Below are 21,292 nucleotides of genomic sequence, written 5' to 3'. Positions count from 1 at the left end.
AAAATCTGTGAACAGGAAGGTAGAACAATAGAAACTACCCCGTCTGAACAAGAATGAAAATAGACTGATAAAAAATGAACAAAGCTTAAGTGACCGGTGGGATCATAATAAAAGATCTTTGATATATGTCATCAGAGTCCTGAAAGGAGAGAAAAAAGAGGGTGTTGCTGAACAAGTGCTAAGGAATAATGGCAGAGAAATAACCAAATTTGACAAAAGCCGAAAACCTACAGATTCAAGAAGCTGAATGAACACACAGAATGTACCCAAAGAGATCCATCACAGCCTGTGCTCATCGTAGTCAAACTTCTGAAGACTAGGGATAAAGAAATTCTGAAAGCAGTGAAAGAGAAAGGACTCTATCTACAGGCAAAAGATCAAATGTCGTAATTTCTTATAAGAAATGATTGGATCCAGAAGGAAGTGTCATGACGTTTTTCATGTGATTAAAGAACTGTCCATGTCCAGAAAACAGAAGAGGCGGCAACACTTCCAAACACATTTTACGAGGCAAAATGTACACTGATACGAAACCAGACAAGCACAGTACAAAAAAAAAAAAAAAAAAAAAAGGAAAAGAAAACTACAGACCAGTAGCCTTCATAGAGTCAGAAGTCCTTAACAAAATTTGATAAGTCATATTTGCTAGCTCAAAAAGAATAATCAAATGATCTTATCAATCCATGCAGGAAAAAAAGGTTTGACAAATCTCAATACCCATTCATGATGAAAACTACGAATGAGGAGTACTTCGTCAAATTGATAAAGGTTATCTACAAAAAGCCTATAGCTAACAGCATAATAATGTTGAAAGATTTTAAGTCTTTCTTTCTAATAGTAGGATCAAGGGAAAGATCTTTGCTTTCAGGCCTGCTATTCATTATGGTATTGGAAGTTCTAGCCAGCAAAAAAATGTAAGAGAAGTACATAAAAGCATGTGATCAGGGTGGAAGAGTTAAAACAGTGCCTATTTGCAGATGTTACCATGGGCTATGTAAAATATTTCCCAGCGATTCTACAAAATTACTCATAGAGTTCAACAAGATCAACATACAAAAATCAATTGTATTTCTCTAGACAAGAAGTGAACTACTGGAAACCAAAATTCAAAATGTAATATCTACAGTCACTCTAAAAAAAAAAAGAAAACAGACTATGAAGTTAACAAAGCATACCTACGACTTAAATGCTACAAACTGAAAGAACTTATGAAAGAAAACAGCGACCTAAATAAAAGAATAGAAGATAATGTGTTCATGGACTGGGAAATATAACCAATTGATCTATTTAATACAATTCCTATCAAGATAAGAGAAAGATGTTTTATAGTCTGATCTGTAGACCTATTTGTAGATGAGCTTATTCTAATATATGTTGGTAATATATATCTGGTAAATATATCAGTTCTCCCCCAAATTAATCTACAGTTTTAATGGAATTCCTATCACAATACCAGCAAACTTTTAAAAAATATACAGATAAGGACCAAATTGCCTGAAACCTATCTGTCTTATTTTCTCTGGCCTCAGTGCCAATGAACTACCCATAGCTTATACATTTCTCCATTGGATTTATCTGAAAAGATTTAAAGAAAAAATCTAAGAAACATATGCCTTTATATTAGGTTGGTGCAAAAGTAATTGCGGTTTAAAAGGTTAAAAAAATTGCAAAAATCGCAATTACTTTTGCACCTACCTAGTAGAATGTGTAACATTTTAACCAACATGCATCATTGTGGGGGAGGGAAGAAGAAATGGCCCAGAAATTATTTTCTCAAATCAATAAATTTGAGAACATTATATAAATGTCATAATTTTCAAGACTGTTTCTTTCTAGCTTATTTATCCTGTGAAGCTCTATTAATCATACTGCGTAAAATTATGTTAAATAATTGAATAAGTGGGGGAAATGACTCAGACCTCTCCCAATTTATGTAAAATACTGCCATTTCCTAAGAATTTACTCCTTGCTCACTTTTAAGTTTATCATTATCAGTTCTTTCTAAATAATATTCTACCTTTTTTATGATATAGGGATTACTAGTTAATATTAGAATATAAGCAAGGACCAGTCTTCATTGTACAATATGTATCTTTAAATTATAGCCTAAGTAAAGTAATTTTTTAAAAGCTGATGTAAGCCTTCAATGTAACAAAAAGATGCTTTGCATTCTTGAGAAAGTAAAGTTCTATATTAATTCATTTGTAAACAATTATAACCTTATCATTTAAAGTTCTTTTAACAGCATGCATGTATGGTGCATGGTTAGTTATAGACATTTCTTTTTTAAACAGACTTCTTCAAAACTGTCAACTTGATAAGCTCTGCTCTTTTCCCTTTCTTTGTACCATCACATCCATAACAGCAGTAATATCATTATAGTCATATTAGAAACATGAATACAAACACACATGCACTATTAGAAGGCACAGTTTGATGAAATAACTTAAAGATGACCTAAATATTGGAAGTATACCAGTATACTGTGTTAATGTATTAGAAAACTCAACATAGTGAAAATGTCCATTTCCCCCAAATTGATCTATTTAATGCAATTCCTATCAAGATAAGAGAAATATATTTTGTAGTCTGACTTGTAGACCTATTTGTAGATAAGCTTATTCTAAAATTAATGTGGTAAGGCACAGGAACTAGAATTTCTAAAACAATTTTGAAAAAGAATTAAAAAATGGGAGAATAGCTCTACCTAATGCTTAGGTAAATTGTATAGCTACAGTTATTAAGGCAGTGTGGTACTGGCAGAGGGATAGAAATATAAATCAATAGGATAGAATCACGATTCCAGAAATAAATTCACACAAATATGCCCAACTGATTTCTGACAAAGGTACAAAAACAGAAGGAGGAAAGTCTTTTCAACAAATGGTGTTGGAGCAATTGGAAATCTGTAAGCAATAAAAAGAAAACTTCTACCTAAACTCCACACCTTACACAAATGTGAATATAAAAAGATATTAAAACTTAGAAAAAAATCATAGAAATATTCATGAATTAAGGCTCAATGAAGAGTTCTTAGCCCTAACACCAAAAGGACCGTCCATCTAAGAAACAAATTCAATAAATTGGACTTTATAAAAATTTAAAAATTTGCTTTGGACTTACCCTATTAAGAGGATGGAAAAACAAGGTACAGATTGAGAGAAAATATTTGCAAACCACATATCTGACAAAGGACTCAAAGCTAGAATACATAAAGAACACTCAAAATTCAGCAGTTTAAAAAAATATCTGTTTAGGAAATGAGCGAGAGATATGAACAGATATATCACTAAAGAGTACATTTAGATGGCAAATAAGCATGAAAAAAGATGTTCAATGTCATTAACCATTCGAGAAATTCAAATTGAGATCACCATGATATATCTCTGCATGCTGAAGACTACAATAAAAAAAGAAAATACAAGAGGGAGGGGAATGGTAGAAGAAGGTAATGGGGATCAAATATATGGTGATGGAAGGAGAACTGACTCTTGGTGATGAGCACACAATGTGATATGTAGATGATGTATTACAGAATTGTGCACTTCAAGCCTATATAATTTTACTAACCAATGTCACCCCAATAAATTTAATAAAAATGTTTAAAAATAACACCAAATGTCAAAGGATGCAGAGAAACCACATCACTCACATTGCTGGCAGATATGTAAATTGATACAGACCCTCTGGAAAATATTTTGACAGTTTCTTTAAAAACCTGAACATACATTTACCATCTGATCCAGTAACTTTACTCCTGGACATTAATCCCAAATAAATGAAAAAAAAAAATGTACGTGATTGTTTTACGGTTTATTTTTAGTAACCCAAAACTGGAAACAACCAAAATGTCTTAGAATAAATGACTGATTAAACATTCATAGTACATCCATAACATGGAATACTATTCAGCCATAAAAGTAAATAGGCTGTTGATACAGATAACAACTTGAATGGCTCTCTAGAACATTAAGCAAAGTGAAAAAAAGCTAATGTCAAAAAGCCACATACTGAATGATTCCATTTTTCTAACATTCTTGAAATGGCAAAATTCCAGTAATGAAGAACAAATTAGTGGATGCCAGGCTGGTAGAGGAGAGTGGTTGGTATGACTGTAAAGGGATAATACAAGGAAGAGCTATGTGGTGATGGAATGGCACTGTATTGTGATTGAAGTTGTGGTTACATACATCTACAGTTATGATAAAATGACAAATATATGTACACACACACATTATATCAATTTTCTAGTTTTGATTTCGCCTTATGATCGATGTAAGTATTGGGGAAAATTGGGCAAAGAGTATAGGGTACCCCCTCTGTACGATTTTTGCAACTTTCTGTGAATCTATAATTGTTTCAAAATAAAAAGTTAAACATTTTAAAAAATCCTGCTCTGCCAATCATTAACAATGGGTACGTGAGCAGGTTCCTTGACCAGTCATCTTTGTAATGGGGCTCTTAAGACATACCCAATGTAGTTACTGTGGAGACTAAATGAGAGAGGTAAGTGACTAAGGACCATAGGAAAATAATGCCAAGATCTGAATTACAATTCACTGTGTTTGGGCTAAATTTTATTTGATGTGCCTTCCCCTTTTTCCAGTTACCATAAGCATGTCTTCCCACCTAGACTGTAAAACTTTAAGGGATGTATGTGTATGCCACTTTAATGTAGAATTAATTACAGGTGCCCAATAAATTCTAATTATTGACTGAAATTGAAAGACAGATATACCTGAGAGTATTTGGATCTATCGGTGTTTGGTGACCTTATGTAATAAGGGTCCTTGGGGTCCAGTGGCACAGTCTCCCTGGTCACCTGCTCCAGGTGCTCCAGCAGTGTCCCTTGTGTGGGTTGCGTGTGCCCTTCTGTTATAATTGAACCTTGATTGCTGTTGGCATATCTTGGGGGGTATTGACCCTCAGGCTGACTGGCTGGGAGGTTTGGCCACATCCACAGCTTATGGGCTGCTGTGCGGTGGAGCCTACCATATGGAGTGGGATTTGCCCCAGCAGGTTCTGGTGCCTGTTGAGACCACCCTTTGGGTGTGCCACTCGTGGGGCTAATTGGGTGGTACTCTGCTGTGATGTGAAGCCAACTTCCAAGTATGTTGGTTCTGAGCCTCTTGGGAAGGGCTCTGGTGCCGACCCAGGTAAGCCACTGTCTGTGACTGGCTAGGAACTACCTGGTAGGAGCTACAGAGTGATCCATGATTGGTCACTACCTGTGTTGTACCCGGAGGTGCGTTGGAGAGGCCATGCTGCAAACTGAGGATGGCTGCCACCAGTACTCGGTCTGCGGTAGCTCTGCAAAAAGCCAGGAAATGCGGAGGCCTGCTGCTACCTGCCAACTCCCATAAGCTTTAGCTGCTGATAAAGCCTCCTGCAGTAGGCAAGTCTGGTGAGGCTGGGTCTCAGTGAATCAACAGGGTGGAGCAGCAGAGCTCCACTAGGCCAGTCAGTTTCAGATTTGGCCTGTGGAGGCGGACTCAGCACAGGAAAAATGGTGCCCTTCTGCCGGCTGCATGGGAGAAGGGCCCCACACAGGGAAAATGGGGACTGTTCCTCAGTCCTTGCCCCGAAGTTACACAACTTAATCTCTACCCATATGTCTCCAACGCCCCCACAGTTACCATCCCTCCACCAGGGCCCAGGGTAAGTGCCTGTGTGGGCCATTAAAAGGACAGCTGGGTTTTCCACAGCCTTCCATCCTATCCTGATGGTTGGAATCCCCACTGTTTTTCATAGCCAGAAGTTGTGGGGGCTCCTCTGGCTGGCACCAGTTTTCCGGCTGGGGAACCTGGTGTGTGTGTCTGGGGTTCCTTACTCTTTCATGGGGAACCTATTTGTCCGAGATATCTCTCCCAATTTTCACCTACCACACATGGGTGTGGGACCAGCCCCTTTTGAGACTTCGCCCCTCTGACCAATGTTGATGTGGCTTCTTCTTTATATCCTTGGTTATAAAACTTCTGTTCAGCTAGACTTTAGATGGTTGTCCAGGCTATTTTTTCTATAATTCAGTTGTAATTTTGATGTGTTCATGGGATGAGGCAAGCACAACATTTATCTACTCTACCATCTTGGATCTTCTTGGGTACTTTATATAATTAACCAAGACAAGTGTTTGGTATATTTGGAGCCACTGTTGGTTTGAAAAACAACAGGTTTTTTCAAAATTGGCCATGCATTAGGATCACCTGTAAAACACAGAGTGTACCAGGTCCTATTCGCAATTTCTTATTTTCCAGGTCTTGTGTACTTGCATTACTAAAAAGTTCCTATGCGATGCTTTGTGGATCACACTTTACAAATCACTGATAAAACTATACATATGCCTTAGCCTAAACATGAGTTTATATCTGTAGGAAACTCACAGTACAAGGTGTAAAGGAACTCGTACTCTGAGTGATATGATAGCCATCGCATAGAGCATTGATGCTAACATGCAGACTTGGATCCATGTCAGTCCTAAAACATTTTTTTTATGTTTTTATGAAATTGTTGCTTATATGCATATTTAGACAACCACGCTAAGGAGAGGAAATGAGGAAAGCTATGGAGAAGAACATTTTAAATCCTTTTAATAATAGCACTTTAAATACAATTACATAACATTAGGCCTTATATTTTCTTTCATATAGATTTTGTTAGGGAGGAATGGTAGTTTTATGATAATGATATTCTAAAATATAAAATGTATAATTCACTATTAAGGTTAATATCATAGTTTGACTCAATGTGTCAGTTTTTCTGTATGTTTGTCTATAATTTATTTCTGTTCCAAGCAATTGAATGGTTGACATAAAAAAATGAGACTGTCACTTTAACAAATGGTACTATAAAAGTACTCAGACAAATAATTTTAACACAGATTATTTTAATTGCAAAAGGAATATCTTTCTAAAACATGCTACCAATGTTTCCTATAAATATTGGGCTTACCTGTTGCATTAAAAATAAAAAATATGATAATTTTATTAACCAATGTCACCCCCAATAAATTTAGTATAAATAAATTATAAAAATAAGAAAGAAGATAAAGAAGCCTTCTAGTGGCAAATAATTATTTACAAACATGTTGAATGATACATTACAATTGTGTTCATTTAATACAGAAAAAAAGCATCTATTGCGAGGAATTAAAAAATTTATCATTAACTCAGTGTCTAAGAGAATGTTGTTGTAATAATTGTCACTAAAGAAGTTGAAGAAAGAGTAATTCGTTAGTTAAAAATGTTTTATCAAAAGCTACAATGGAAATTTCATGTTTGAGTAAGATTTCTTTGTTCCATTATTAGAGTGTTCTTTATTTTAGCTGGAACCTTATCCCATGAGACCTATACTCATTCTGCCTTCAGAGCTCAGCTGTTCCATTCTTCTGTTGTTTCTCTTACTCAGACTGTTGACATCATCAATACATGACTTTTGATTGGATCCCCAGAGTAGAAATTAAGTTTGGTAAACAGTGGATGCATAATGCATGCATAGATTATTCTGGGCATTTCCTTTTGTTTAGTGGAGTGAAATGTTTAGTGTTGTTAAGAACGTAAAATAAGGAAATGCATTTAGAAGTCTATTCTGCATCAGGAATTTTTGCTCTGTTATTTTAGAAATGTGCATAGAGGTTACAGAAAGTATTGTTACAGTTTTGCACTAAAGAGGTTTTATGTTAAGAAGGCTTTGAGAGCAAGTACTGTGTCCACTGTGCTATTCTGGTTTGGATATTAATCAGAACACAGTTGAACATTATTTGAATTCACAGGACTTGCCATGCTGGAAGCACAACCTTATATGTAGTGACCATGGGCAGTCCTATTATGGGAAACCAACTTGAGAGAAGAGGCGGGTCACTTGCTTCTGCGCAGGTCCTGGAATTTGAAATATCCAGGGGCCTCTACAGAATCCTGGCATCAGTTACTGTGTTGACTCACTCAGTGTTAGGATCACTCACTTTCCCCTTACAGGACTCAGATCTTGGAGGCAATTAGCTTCAGAGAAAAACGGACTAGGAAAAACCAAAGTGTTATTTTTTAAAGGCTGCTGGAGTTGTTTGGTTTCTCATCATTCCTAAACCTACTGGAGCAATAAAGTTGGGAGAAATTTCACCAAGATTTTTATCGCTGCCTCGATACACATTTTATTTTCCAAATGCTTTGGTGGGAAGAAGTAGAGGACTGTTGTAAGTACAAAGTAAAAATATTTTTTACAGTGGCATAACTTTTAGTTTGTGACAAGCTCACTGATTAGACAGATTGATTTTAAATTATAATATTTTGTGAATAACCATAAATGTTATATATTCTGCGTATGCATATTTGTGCAGGTGTACATGTTTCTCATTGTGAAAACTTTTCAGTAGAAATGAGGTAGAGTTTAAACTTTTGTTCTTACAAATATAGTCAAACACATCTTTCTTATTTAAGAAACCACTAAAGTAATAGAACATGCATCACTGGCCTGGAGTATTTGCAACAAACCATTTTAACTGCTGTGAATTCATTTGTGTATCTGAGTTATTATCTTGATTATTTGATACTTCTGTATTTAGTAACGGTTATATGTTGGGGTAGTGACCTGGCAAATATTCTCAATGAACTAATTGCTGTATGGGCATGATTTGTGGAGATCTCAAGATTAGAAAAATTGTATCTGGCATTTCATGGGGAAAAATTTAAAAAATAAAATGAATGGTGATGGATAAATGGAGGTTGAGAAAAGTGTTGATAAGTATTTAATTTAAAAGTTCCTTTCTCATATTACATTTAGTATTTTGAAACTTCTTTTCTGTAATAATGATATGATCTATGCCAGCAAATGATCAGACACTTTTCTTGAGAAAACACCGTAAAAACATGAGAGACTTCTAATTATATTTCACAGTAAAGTCACTGTGTTGTTTCATGTCTGTGATGACCTAGCTTTTCAGTAAAGCTTTTTAGTTTGAATTTTATATAAAGCACAACTATTTTGTTTATTTTAAGAAAGTTATGATGACTAATGAAAAATTTCAAAATTGACTGTGACACAACAATAAAAATAATATATGAGGAGCACAGTGTGTCCCAAAGAGGTGGATGAAGTAGATAATCTTTTTTCCTGCCTTTGACTTCTGGATTATAGTCATTCTGAAATAGATATGAGGGCAATGCTTATAAGTAAGAATGAAAAAAGTAAATCTCTCCAAATAAGTTACTCTTCTAAACTTCTAGAAAAAGAGTCACAACAGAAGTTTTGCCTGTGAGAAAAATTTGTGGAAAAAAGTTAACATTGTACAATTGCTGGCTCACATTAGGTCTTTCCAGAGTTTATATATAGTGAAATATTTCTATATAATTCCCTTATTTTATAAATTTCTTGGAGAGCATAAAAATTGATTTCTAATTGAAAAACTATTCCATTTTCTAATATTACGAAAATCCAGTAGCCTATATTCTTTGCAACACACATACATAATTGATTGATCAAGCAATCAGTATATTTACAAAATTAAAACCATAAACCATTGTATATAAAAATTGAGAAAGAATAGCAAAGATTCAATTCTGGAATGAAGCAAGGCAAACTTACTGTCTGTTTTGTCATAGATATTCAAATAACTTTTTAAACTCTTAGCTAGAATTTGAAGATAGCTAACCTTTTCAGGACAAGCCCTGTACAACTTTATGATAGTACATTTTAAAACTATCGGGTAATGTTTATGCTACATGACAATGGGTTTGTGAAAAGAAAATGAAGATATTCACAAGGTTATATTATACATTAACTTTTACTAATTGACAACATGCTACTATTTGAGTGTATTGACATTTGTGTCTAGTTTTTAAAATTGCCTTAGTTTGAAAACCTTGAGAGTACATTTGGTTGGTTTTTAATCAAAATAGTTACCAACTAATAGAGAGGATCATTGTATTAAGACAAGAATTGTTCACTTTTAGAAGTGCTCAAATATTGCCTTGCAAAGAATTATTCAAATAATTTATTGCAAATATACATTTCATTCAAATTTTTTAAATATTGCAAATTATCTTGAGGTCTAATAAAATCATCTTTTAAAATTTCATCTGCAGAGTCTTTTAAGGATACCTTAACTGTGAAAAAGAGTTTGCTGAACTAGAGAGTATAGTTTTTAATTTAATAAGAAGCTTTCTGTGTCTCTTACATGGCATAATATTATGGAATATAGAGTGGAGAACGTCATGTAGAGTTAGTCTAAAACTTACAAAATAGACTACAAAGTGTTTTGTGTAAGTGTATGTCATTTAAGAAAAAAGTTGTTGGTTGACACTACTCCAGCTAGACAGAACTGAAATATTTGTTCATAATTTGGACAGAGATATTAGTATAGCTTCCTCGTGAGTCCTGAAGTATTCATTTGAAATCCTTGTATTCTAAGTCATTTGCTACATATGAAACACATTGTCAAGTTTCTTAACCACTTGTGTGGTTTAATAAAAGAGATTAAAATCTTTGTTGTCTTAGAAATACAAGGTGGGTTTTTTTTTAATTCTGTTTTATTATCTTTCATCATGGCTTTATCACAAGGATAAAACAATGATTTCCCAAACCTTCCTTCCACTTCCACTTTCTCCTGTACTATTTCCTAACTTATTAAAAATGATTTATTATATTTTTCATTAAACTATTCTTCTATTGCAAATGCAAAAAACATGGTATTTTGGTGTGAGTATAAATGTTTATAGAAACATACGTACACATGTAATTATAGAGTTAATCACTTAAGAGAAACATTGACAATTAATTGGAAATTAACTTTTCTTTAAAGGTCATGTTATGTTCATTTACTTATTTTCTATTTTAAATTCACTTCATTTATAAGAAATTTAGAAATAAGTACGTCCTCTGTCCAACGAAACGTAAGTGTAGTGCCTCAAGGCTTAAGTGTTCAAGGTTTCATGGGAAGTCACCTCTTTATGAAGAAATGTGTTGTGGATGAATCTTTTCCCAGTTACAGTTTAAAATAAAATTAATGCTAGTTATATTTTTTTAAAGCATAGGTTATTTCTCAAAGACCAGCTTTTATTTAACGCAGATTAGAGAGTTTAAAAAATGTATAATGGTAGGAATGTGACATTTCTGCCTTTTATTCTGAAAAGATACATTGATTAAACTGATGTCAAACTCAGTTAATGGAGGCAGTGTAGGTATTTCAGATATACAGGGTATGTGATTTGAAGGCAAGCCAAATCACAATGAGAAGGAATAATGATGACCTTGGTTTATTTTTATACAGTACATTCAAGTTTGCGTTGGATTCAGAGGGAGGCAACGGTTTTCTTTCTGACAAAGTCCTGCTGTAGTCCGAGATTTGTGTTCTGTTATCAGGGCAGTTGGTTCATATCAGAACATTTTGGGGGGGAAGGTCATCGACTGCAGTATGGGAAAGGAGAAGACTTTTTTGATTAAATGCTACCAACTTGCAAAGCAGAATTTCACGAAAATATTTGTCTTTGGGGAGTATTTTCCATGTAGGAGATTGATCTTCAAAATGCAAACAGACAAGCAAATAAACATCTTGTGGTCTTTACCTTTCTCCTCATTGAAGAACATCTATTAATTCATCTTCTTTGGAGTTTCACTCTGTACAACATTGACAGAGTGGTATTCAAAACACGTATTTGGAGTTCTGAAGTTTAATTTTAAAACAGATGTGAATGTTAAATTGACAACGCTAGAGTGTAGTTTTTTGTTCCGCCAGTTTGGGAGGGGGTTGTCTGCTTACAGCACATGTAGAATTGTCCTTAAAATTATTCTCTTTGTAAAATTTCAAGCTCCCTCAAGTTAATATTAAAAGTGAACGCGTCCTTCAGACATTCTTCTATCTCCTTTTGAAGGGGAGAGGAAACCTGCTCTTTGTAACTCACTCATATGCAAACTATAGTTTGAAGATTAACAGCTGAAATATTTGGTTTACTTTTTTCTGAAATGTGTAGTATAAAAAGCTTGTTTTTCCCATATATTACAGCATATTTACCCTTTTTAAGCCAGATGCCTCCTCCAGAGATTCTGAAACACTTTAACTCCCAGGGCCTTTTTCTTTTCCTATTCGAGATTACTGCCCTGAATATGGCGGGGGGAAGCGGGGAGGCTTGGTCGGGTTTTTTAAAGGGTATCTTAAATTTCTCAGTCGCAGTTCTGATAGGCAGCAGGCAGAGATGACGAGGAGAGGAAATGGATGGCCCTGCTGACTCATGCTTACAAGCATCCTTATGACCACACCACCTCCACCTCGTGCCCATTAGCAAAACCAAAGGGCAGCACTCTTTTTCCCATAGCTCCAGTCTTCCACTTGGGCTGCCATTTTAACAAACAATTTCTGTTCAACTCTGTCTCAATCTTTATGTTATTCTCACATCACTCATTCAGAATACCTGGGAATTTCACTAAGTGAAAGAACACACAGGGCCATTTTCTGGGGTCCTACAATCCCTAGAGGGATTTTGCATCATATATGTAATGACATTAAGCCTTGAGAAAACAAGTGTTCCTAGCAATCTGGATTGAGTTGGGAGATCAGTTTCTTTTCAGTCTCCTTTATTACCCTTTGCCTTCTGCCTCAGTGCCTCACTTTCCCTTTGTCATTACACACCTCATTCTTCACTAATGAAAGGTGGGGAGAATTCCCAATTACACTTTAACTGGAATGGAACTGTCATTTCTTTGTTATGCTGGTAAAATGCTGCTGTTGTGTTTTTGTAGTTCGTGGGTCTTCCAGAACAGTTAATTCAGCATTTGATTCCATATAATTTTAAGGAAATAATTTTTCATACATTCAAATTGTTGTAAAATTGATATATTTATACATCAGTTTGGGAAGCTGAAATATAGCTAGGCTAGTTAAAACTATTTAGTCTCATGTTACTGTTCAAGTAAAAGAATCCAAGGGAAGTTTTGCCTCTGCTTATATTTATTGTAGTTTTATTATTTATTTATTTTAGTAGAAATCTGGTTTTAATGAATAGGAGGAATATTAAAATGCATTATGAAAGCCAATGCTTTTCCATGTATTAATAATAAAGTCATCATGTAGATAGCTGAATGAGTTAACACAGTTTTAAATAAACTTTTAAAATCAGATATTTGAATTGTCATATTTTTAGTTTATATTTAATAAATCTTCAGCCCATTCATGGTTATTGCAGCAATGAGGAATTTAAATATGCCAAAATAATATATGATCTTTTGCCAGTGTATCTTCAACTTTTAGATATACTTTACCTCCACCATTATGAAATAATTGATGTCTCAAAAAGACCAGTATTAATTGAGTACAATGTGCATTATAATGTGTCATATTATGCCCAATTATGGGCAAATAAAGCGGGTACTCTTTCAATGTTTTTACCTTCTCCTTGGATTTTGTTTTGTTTTGTTTTAAATTACTCTCCCTCTTCTACTCTGTTTTTGGCTAAGACTGTCATAGAATCAGGACTATAAAAGGGCATAAACATCAGTGGCTTTTTGCTCATTCTTGGCACCCATCTTTATCTGCATACAACTTGTCTGCTCCTTTATCAGATTACAGCAGCCATTCTACCTTAACCTGAGCTAAGTGCTGACTTAAAGGGCATGGGAGTCAGCACGCTGTTACAAGTGCAGATTCTAGCTTTGGGAACTATGTGAGGTCAAACTAAAGAAAGAAGAAAGGAAAATAACAGAATCAGAACTTCTCAAGTATTTCCATCAAATGCAAATTGAGTAATTCCTTTTTACATTGATACTCAAGAGGGCAATATTAGAAATAAACTAGAGACTAGGTAGACAAAATGTTATCGAAATAGTTGAAGGACTGATGGTATTATCTATGAAAGTGGTGAATCCCAATAGCTCCCATATATTGGAAAATAACTAGGAAGGAACAGGGAAAAATAGACTCTAAAGAGTGTAACCAGACATGAGCAATGTTGGCATATAGATGGTTAACTGAAAGAACTTACTGGAAGCTCAGACAGCTGAGGAATCCTGATTTAGTAGAGCCTGAAGGGCAGGTCAGGAGCCATGTGAACAGCTGCTGAAGAGCCTGAAGATTCCTTTGGATTAGGTGTACACACCCCATCTCTAATGGGCTATGTCAGAAAGCACCAAGTATTATCACAGAGTTTACTTCATTCAAGCCTCCGGACTTTGCAGTGATTTACTCTAAATGCCTGGAAATAGATGTGCTCTCAAGATAAATCCAGAAATAAAAATATCAACAGAAGTGACTCTGTAAAGTTTGTATTGTGTGAGTTTGGGTGACCACTGTTTAAAGAAGGAACAGATTGTTATTCATTCATTTATTTATTTATGCAACTGATACATATTGAATGCCTATTTTGTGCCTGATACTTGTGCTATGCTGTGGAGATAATGTTTTAAACAAGTGACTTCACTGAGATCAGAATTTAGGAAATATATTATATGTGTGTGTGTGTGTGTGTGTGTGTGTGTGTGTGTGTGTGTGTATACATATATATATAGTGTTAAAATATATATACACATTTTAAGAAAGGAAAACTGTTACAATTGTAATACTCAATATGTACTGATAAGAAACAATGAATACAAGTCACGTTTGACTTCTGCAATTACAGGAGCTGCTCAAAGTGGTTACCATCAGTGTAGTTTTAATACAGATTTGCCTTTCTTAAAATGTGTATACATTTTTTTTGGCACCCTCTGTGTGTGTGTGTGTGTGTGTGTGTGTGTGTGTGTGTGTGTGTGTGTATGCTATATATACTGCATATATAGTATTTAAATTGCATTTGGGACAAGGGCTATAGAATGAAGCGCACATTGTTATAGAAACGCGTAACAGTGAGACTGGACTAGTATTAGAAATTGGAGAGGAATTCTTAAGAATATGCCATTCAAAGTAAGACAGAGAATGATGGGGTTGGGGAATAGTTGTTCAGTGGGGAAAATGTCATGTTCAGAGTGAACAATATGTGTGAAGGTGTGACTTGGTATGAAGAAAAAACTAAAACAAAGGCAGTTTTCCGAGAGTATAGTTGAGGGAAAGTTTGGCCCAAACATGCAGCTGAAGCAGTGGGCTGGGGTCCAATCATAAAGAGCCTGAGAAGTCATGGGAATGATGTTTTCTATTTATGGTGTGATCAATGGACAGCCTTCTAAGGATTTCAGGTAGGGGGGTGACAGGTACATATTTGTGGTGGGGTTGTTTTTTAAGATTATCACTCTGTTTTGTGAAGAAGAGATTAGGAGTTGTTAAGAGTAGGGGAAGGGCTATCAATCTGGTTAGTTTCTCTAGGGGCAAAAGAGGGTGATGTTGACTAGAATAATGACAGTAAAGTTGAAAGAGGTGAATTTATTCAAGATTTATATTTGAGAGAAAAGTAATAGGAATTGATGTTGCATTGATGTGGTGTCCTTCATGGCATAGAGAAGTGGATGGATAATGGTGCCATTTAAAAGAAGATTTGAAGGGAAGCTGGAATAATGGGAAGGATTGGAGGTATGGATGCTGAGTTGTTTTATGGAGATTGTAGGTGCTGTGGATGTGGGGATCTGAAGCCTAGAAATGAAATCATTATTGGGGACTTAAAATGTGAGCCATCCAGTGTGGATGAGACCAGCTAGAAAGTGTGAGAAGAAGGAGGCCAGGAATTAAATAAGGAAGACAAGAGAACTCAAAAAAACAAAACAAACAAAAAAACAACAACAAAAACAGCACAAAACATAGAAGCAGTGTCTAGATAGAATAATGAAAAATAATATTTCTGTAAAAAGTAGTGTTCCTTTCAATCCCCAATTGAATGACTTTATGAATGAGGATCTCACCTGCAGTACTAGGTGTCTTGGTTTCCACTGTCCCTGCCATCTATTTACCCCTAATTTCCTCTCCCGTATTGCTATGGCTGTGAGATATCACCAAAATGTTGCCTTAGTAGGAAAGCTTCAATAAATATTTAAATTGTATAATGTATTCAGCTTTTTCCTGTACTCTGTGCTTCCTAAAAATACCTTCTTCGGAAACCCCATTTCAACGGACTACTGTATAATGAAATGAGCCTTCAGTGTAAAACATTTATCATAGTCTGAATTTCAATTGCTCAGTCAGAGTTGTTAAGCAACATGAAAAATCATCCTTTAGAGGATACAAAATTGCATAGATATGATAAGGTAAGTTTGCACTTTATTTAATGCTATTTTAGTTAATCTACACGTAGGTACTTATTGGAGAAATGTCTAAAATTTCTTGAGAACCATTAGTAAAATTGATTTTTCTTAAATCTGAAAAAATGGTAAAAATACTTTAAAAACATTGACAATTCAGTTTAAATAAAACTAGACTTGTACTGAAGAGACAGAAGGCACTGGAGTAATTGAAATTTAGTCATGAATGAGTGTAATGTACTTATCTGTTAGCTTTTGGGGAAGTAAGACTAGATAGAGTATTAATGTGATATTGAGCAACTTTTTGCTGTTAGGTTTTTACTTGCTTGTAAATAAACATTGTGAACACCTGCTATGTTCTCTCTGCCTTTTATGAGATTGCAACTCTGTAAGTCAGAGAAAAATAACACACATGCTTATAAATGGACTACTCTAGTAGATCAAGAGAGTTTACAAAGCATGATACAAATCAACCACAAATAGTTACTTATGGATGATGTGATTATGGAAGTTTCATTGAAAAACCCACCTTTGTAAACAGGCCTTAGAGTGTAAGCATATGGAGATGTGAATTAGAGAATGAGTAGAAGGAGCCTGTCGTATAGACAAGGATTGATGAGGCATTGATCTATCCTACATGAGCAGTTATTGACAGCACCTTGTATGTCATAGCACTATTCTAGATTCACCTAGTCTTCAACGTTAATATATAGCATTTAGCAAGCCTGTACCATCAAGCATATCTCTGAGAATATTACATGTATCTCAATTAATTCCCATAGTAACTCTAGGCGGTATGGAGATATAATCAATTCATATGTAATGTGACATTACCCAGGTACAGGGAATTTAAGTCATTTGCTTAAGGTAGCTCAACTGGTACATAGTGGAGTCAGGATTTGAACGGTGGCAGAGTGGACCTAAGGATCCAAGGTTCTTAACCAGTCAGCTGCCGAAACTCTCAGATTTTGATAAAGAAGAGGGTCTCTCAGAGCTCCAGAGAGGATAGAACAATACAGAAAATGGAAGGAATCATAGTATCTTCTAAGAAGAACTAAGTACAGCAGGTACTCAAATAATGTCGTTTTGTTCAACGGCTTTTTGTGATAATGTTGATGAGCTGTCATAGGAACTTAACTCTTATTTATATCAATTACCCTATGGTAAAATTGGTTTCATTATATTAATACATGTTTCTCTTAAAGTCATAGAACTTATTGATAACATTAAGTGAGGACTTACTATATGTTCAATTGAGAATGTTTTTCATTCTTTTGGTTTGTTTACTCAAAGACTATAGAAACTTGTACATTATGATTTCTTAGATAAAAACTGAGATGTCATGAATAGCCCAGCATTCATCCTCCGGACCTCCTTAGGGAGCTGTTTGTCCATGATGATATCCATTCACTATTTTATTCCTGTCTCAATCTTCTCATTTTGTGAATTTCATCAAAGGACAAAATATAGCCCTTGATCTGTTTGTAACCATCTACAACAAACTTCTTCAGACTGGTCTCAGTAGATTTTTTTTCTGAGTTTATTTCAGTTATGCACAGGCAACTGTGCTAGATGAACAAAAAACTGAGAATAGGGCCCCCATGAGTAAGGTTTAGTACTATGAACAAAAATAATTTGCATAGATTAATATGACATTTAAGGGTAATGATACATACTAGTCTGAGTAGTATTTAAAAAAACAGTTCATTTAAATTTCTAATTACTACTGCTTTTTTACGTAGTTAAATTTTCCTTTATCTTTACTTCATGTTAGTTATGCACAGTGTGGTGGTATATACTTGTATATGTGTATGTAATATACACTATACATAGACTGCAAATACTAGGCTATGCAGTAGATGACACCTCTGGAGTAAAGCATTGTGCACCCTGCACAGCAATGTCAACATTGGATTTTCTGTATCTATGATCAGAAATGATACTGAGTTTCTCGGGCTTTGTAAGCAATTATATCGTCATCTCATCAAAAGGTGTGTATGTACACTTATCTATCTACATATTTAAGATAAAACGTCATGTGTACATTGGAGCAGAGTGGTTCAAGGTGTGTAGATGAGGGTGGGATGTAAGGGAAGTCAGAAAAACCCCCTCAAAGTGCCCCAAAATATGATAATTTATTTTCAAACAAAAAGCCTATTGATTATCATGTTTTTATCCATGGTACAGATTGTTTAGTATTGTCCAATAACTGACTAGCAAATAGAAAAATTTAATGGTTATAAATTTCAACTGATATTTAAAATGCGTCTTCTACTTATTAGCTCTAAGGCCACTGATCTTTGGATTAGCTACATAAATAAATTACATCACGGATACCTTTTTCAGAGACCCAATATGTTGGTTTCTGATCAAACAATAGAAATTTGGTTCAACCAAATGCAGCATTGTTTTATATTATTAAATAAACAAACACACATTTTTTATAGTTTACTGCTATAAATGACAATAAGTTGTATTGCGATATAAAATATGAAGATCAGTTAGGATTTTTTTCCCCCATTTTAATCAGTCTTCATTCTCTTTATTTTATTTTACTACTGTATAAATTTAGGTGAGATTGTGGGCGATATCGTTTTCCTAGGAATGAAAGTTTTTATGACTTAGTATGGTGAATGAAATGAATTACCTCGATTCTTTTAATATTGCTAGTGTGAATAGATTCTCTCTCTCTCTCTCTCTCTTTCTCTCTCTCTCTCTCTCACACACACACACACACACATACACACACAACCTACAATGTAAGTAGTTTGCATATAAAAGTGTTTGGTTTTAGTAATGTTTATAAAATCAGTTAGTATTATTAAAAACAAAACTAAAATCAATTCTTCCACTAGGAATATATAAAGAGTGCTGCAACACAGTTGGGAAAACAAAGGGGAAAGTTTATTGTATACAATTATTACTCCCCAGTTATAATGGAGATTTGTAGTTTAATATTTTATTTATTTCTTGAGGAGTTATTAGTCATTTTTAATTTTAATGTTTAATACCAGAGGTAACTATGTTAGTGAGTTTTTTTGTTAATTTTTTGAAGAAAATGGGATTATAAATGTGATTATCATACTATAATAAGTATGATAGAAATAAAAAATAAAATAAAGTATTATGTTTCTATTCTTTATATCTATCAATTGGACTAGATACTGAATTTTTTTTTTCTTAAAATGTTATGATTTCATTTCCTTTCTATTCAAACTTCACCTGAGTTTAGTTGAAGTAAAGAACATCATGCCATTAAAAAAGCACTCCTTTTGTTAGCAGTGGTCAATATTGACCGTTTTCTTCCCTTTAAAATATGTTGTCTTTCCTTGAGATCCACGCATTGTACTCTCCTGGTTTTATTTCCATTTCTTTTGGGTGTTTCTGTTTAGTCTACTTTGCCGGCTGATTTTCTCTTCTCGACCTTTAAATATTAGGATTCCTCAGGGCTTAGTCTTCGCATGATTCTCTTCTGGCTCTGTAATCCTCCCTTGATCATTGCACACATACCCGTGGCTTCATGAACCCAACTGATGTGCTGATAACAAACCAAGTTATACCTCTAACTCAGATTTCTCCAATGGATTCCAAACTGGAATTTCAACTGCCTGGTTGGCATCTCCGTTTGTATGTGACAAAGTCACCTCCAGTCTAAGTGCCCCAAACTGAACTTGCCCTCCACCCCCCTGAAACCTGATCATTTCTCATTGTTCCCTTTATCAGTGCTACTATCCATCCAGTTTCACAAGCTAGAATTTTCATCCTTGAAACTAATGTTTCTCGCCCACTTATGTCTAAACTGTTCCCAGTTTCTTTGGTTTTTATCTCCCAATATCCATTGATCTACTTCTCTTCATCTCCTTTACCATTACACTAGCCCTATCTGCTTTCTCTCACTAGGAATACAGAAACAGTTCCTTTTCTGGTGTCTGTGTACACCCTCTTCCGGTTCTCTCTATTCTATTCTTTATAATTAATCCAGTCATCTTAATTTGATATCAGCATCCATTTAATCACTTTAGTAGTTTCTCTTGGCTACTAGGAAAGCAAACCAAAATAATATGAGATCTAAACAATGTCTTCCTGTCCTATTCTGTCTTCCTTTCTGACACATCTCCCATAATCCTTCCCCTGCCTCACCACCCTTCTGGTTTTCTGTCTGTTCCTTAAATAGACCTTGCTTCTTTCTGCAATAGGGCTTTTACACATGCTTTTCTCTTTATCTAGAGCATTCCTCCCCTGTCTTTTTAACGTAGATAACACCAATTTCCACTTATGAGCCACTCTTTCTGGGTAAATGTCAGGATTCCCTAAGGAGATGAAATTTCCCTACCATGTAATATCCCTCCATAATACATATCACTGTTCTGATTCCATATGTATATAGGTAACTAATAGTGTGGATATCCTGGAAAAATTGGTCATTTACTCTTTGCTCTTTGCCAGTCTATCTCTTAAAGAAGAAATCCCTTTTTTTAATAACCTAAAAGAGCTTAAGATACGTATTTGGGTGTAAATATGAAGTCGTGATTTTATTTTAAGATATTTAGAGAAAAAGAGGCACTGACCATTAAGTAGTTTGTCCTGGAGGGACTAAAAGGCAAATTGCAAATAATCCCTCTGAGAAAGGACAAGACTTTTGCAATGAAAAGTAAATTACATTATATGTAAATATATTGTTAATAACAGCTTTCCCGTTTTATAAAGGACAATAACTTTCAGCCAAACACAGAAAGAAAGAAAAAAATTGCATGATCTCACATGTGGAATCTAAAAAAGTTGAATACGTAGAAGCAGAGAGTAGAATGGTGGTTATCAGGGGTGGAGAGGTAAGGGACGTGGGCAGGTGTTGGTCAAATGATGCAAAGTTGCAGTTATGTAGGAGGAATAAGTTCTAGAGATCTAACGTACAGCATGAGGACTACAGTTAATAATACTGTATTGAATCATACTGGAAATGTGCCAAGAGAGTAAATTGTTGGTGCTCTCATCGCACACAAAAATGGTAACTATGTGAGGAAATGGTACGTTAATTAACTTGACTATCGTAATCACTATGTATATGTATATCAAATCATCCTGTATACCTTAAATATATGCAATTTTTATTAAAATATTTTTAAACACAGTGAGAACACTAAAGCTGACAATG

General features: G+C 34.7%; 1 protein-coding gene across 7 annotated transcripts in view; it reads left to right on the top strand.

The window, feature by feature from the left end:
* DMD (dystrophin) overlaps positions 1-21,292 on the top strand; it is a 2,122,179-nt gene that overhangs the window by 111,160 nt on the left and 1,989,727 nt on the right. For 6 of the 7 annotated variants that reach the window (XM_074323910.2, XM_074323912.2, XM_074323913.2 and 3 more), the window contains exon 1: positions 7,916-8,185. The exons of the other annotated variant lie outside the window; for it this stretch is intronic. In XM_074323910.2, the coding sequence (XP_074180011.2) occupies positions 8,155-8,185 (31 nt within the window). In that variant the 5' untranslated portion in view covers positions 7,916-8,154. Of the gene's footprint in view, positions 1-7,915; positions 8,186-21,292 lie in introns of those variants that run through there. 7 annotated transcript variants of the gene reach the window in all.

The sequence above is a fragment of the Rhinolophus sinicus genome, chromosome 18, assembly GCF_057876585.1.
Source record: "Rhinolophus sinicus isolate RSI-liver-muscle chromosome 18, RSI-T2T, whole genome shotgun sequence".
Lineage (NCBI taxonomy): Eukaryota > Metazoa > Chordata > Mammalia > Chiroptera > Rhinolophidae > Rhinolophus > Rhinolophus sinicus.
Note: the sequence above shows the minus strand (reverse complement) of the source record. Positions and strands in the feature narration are given on the sequence as shown.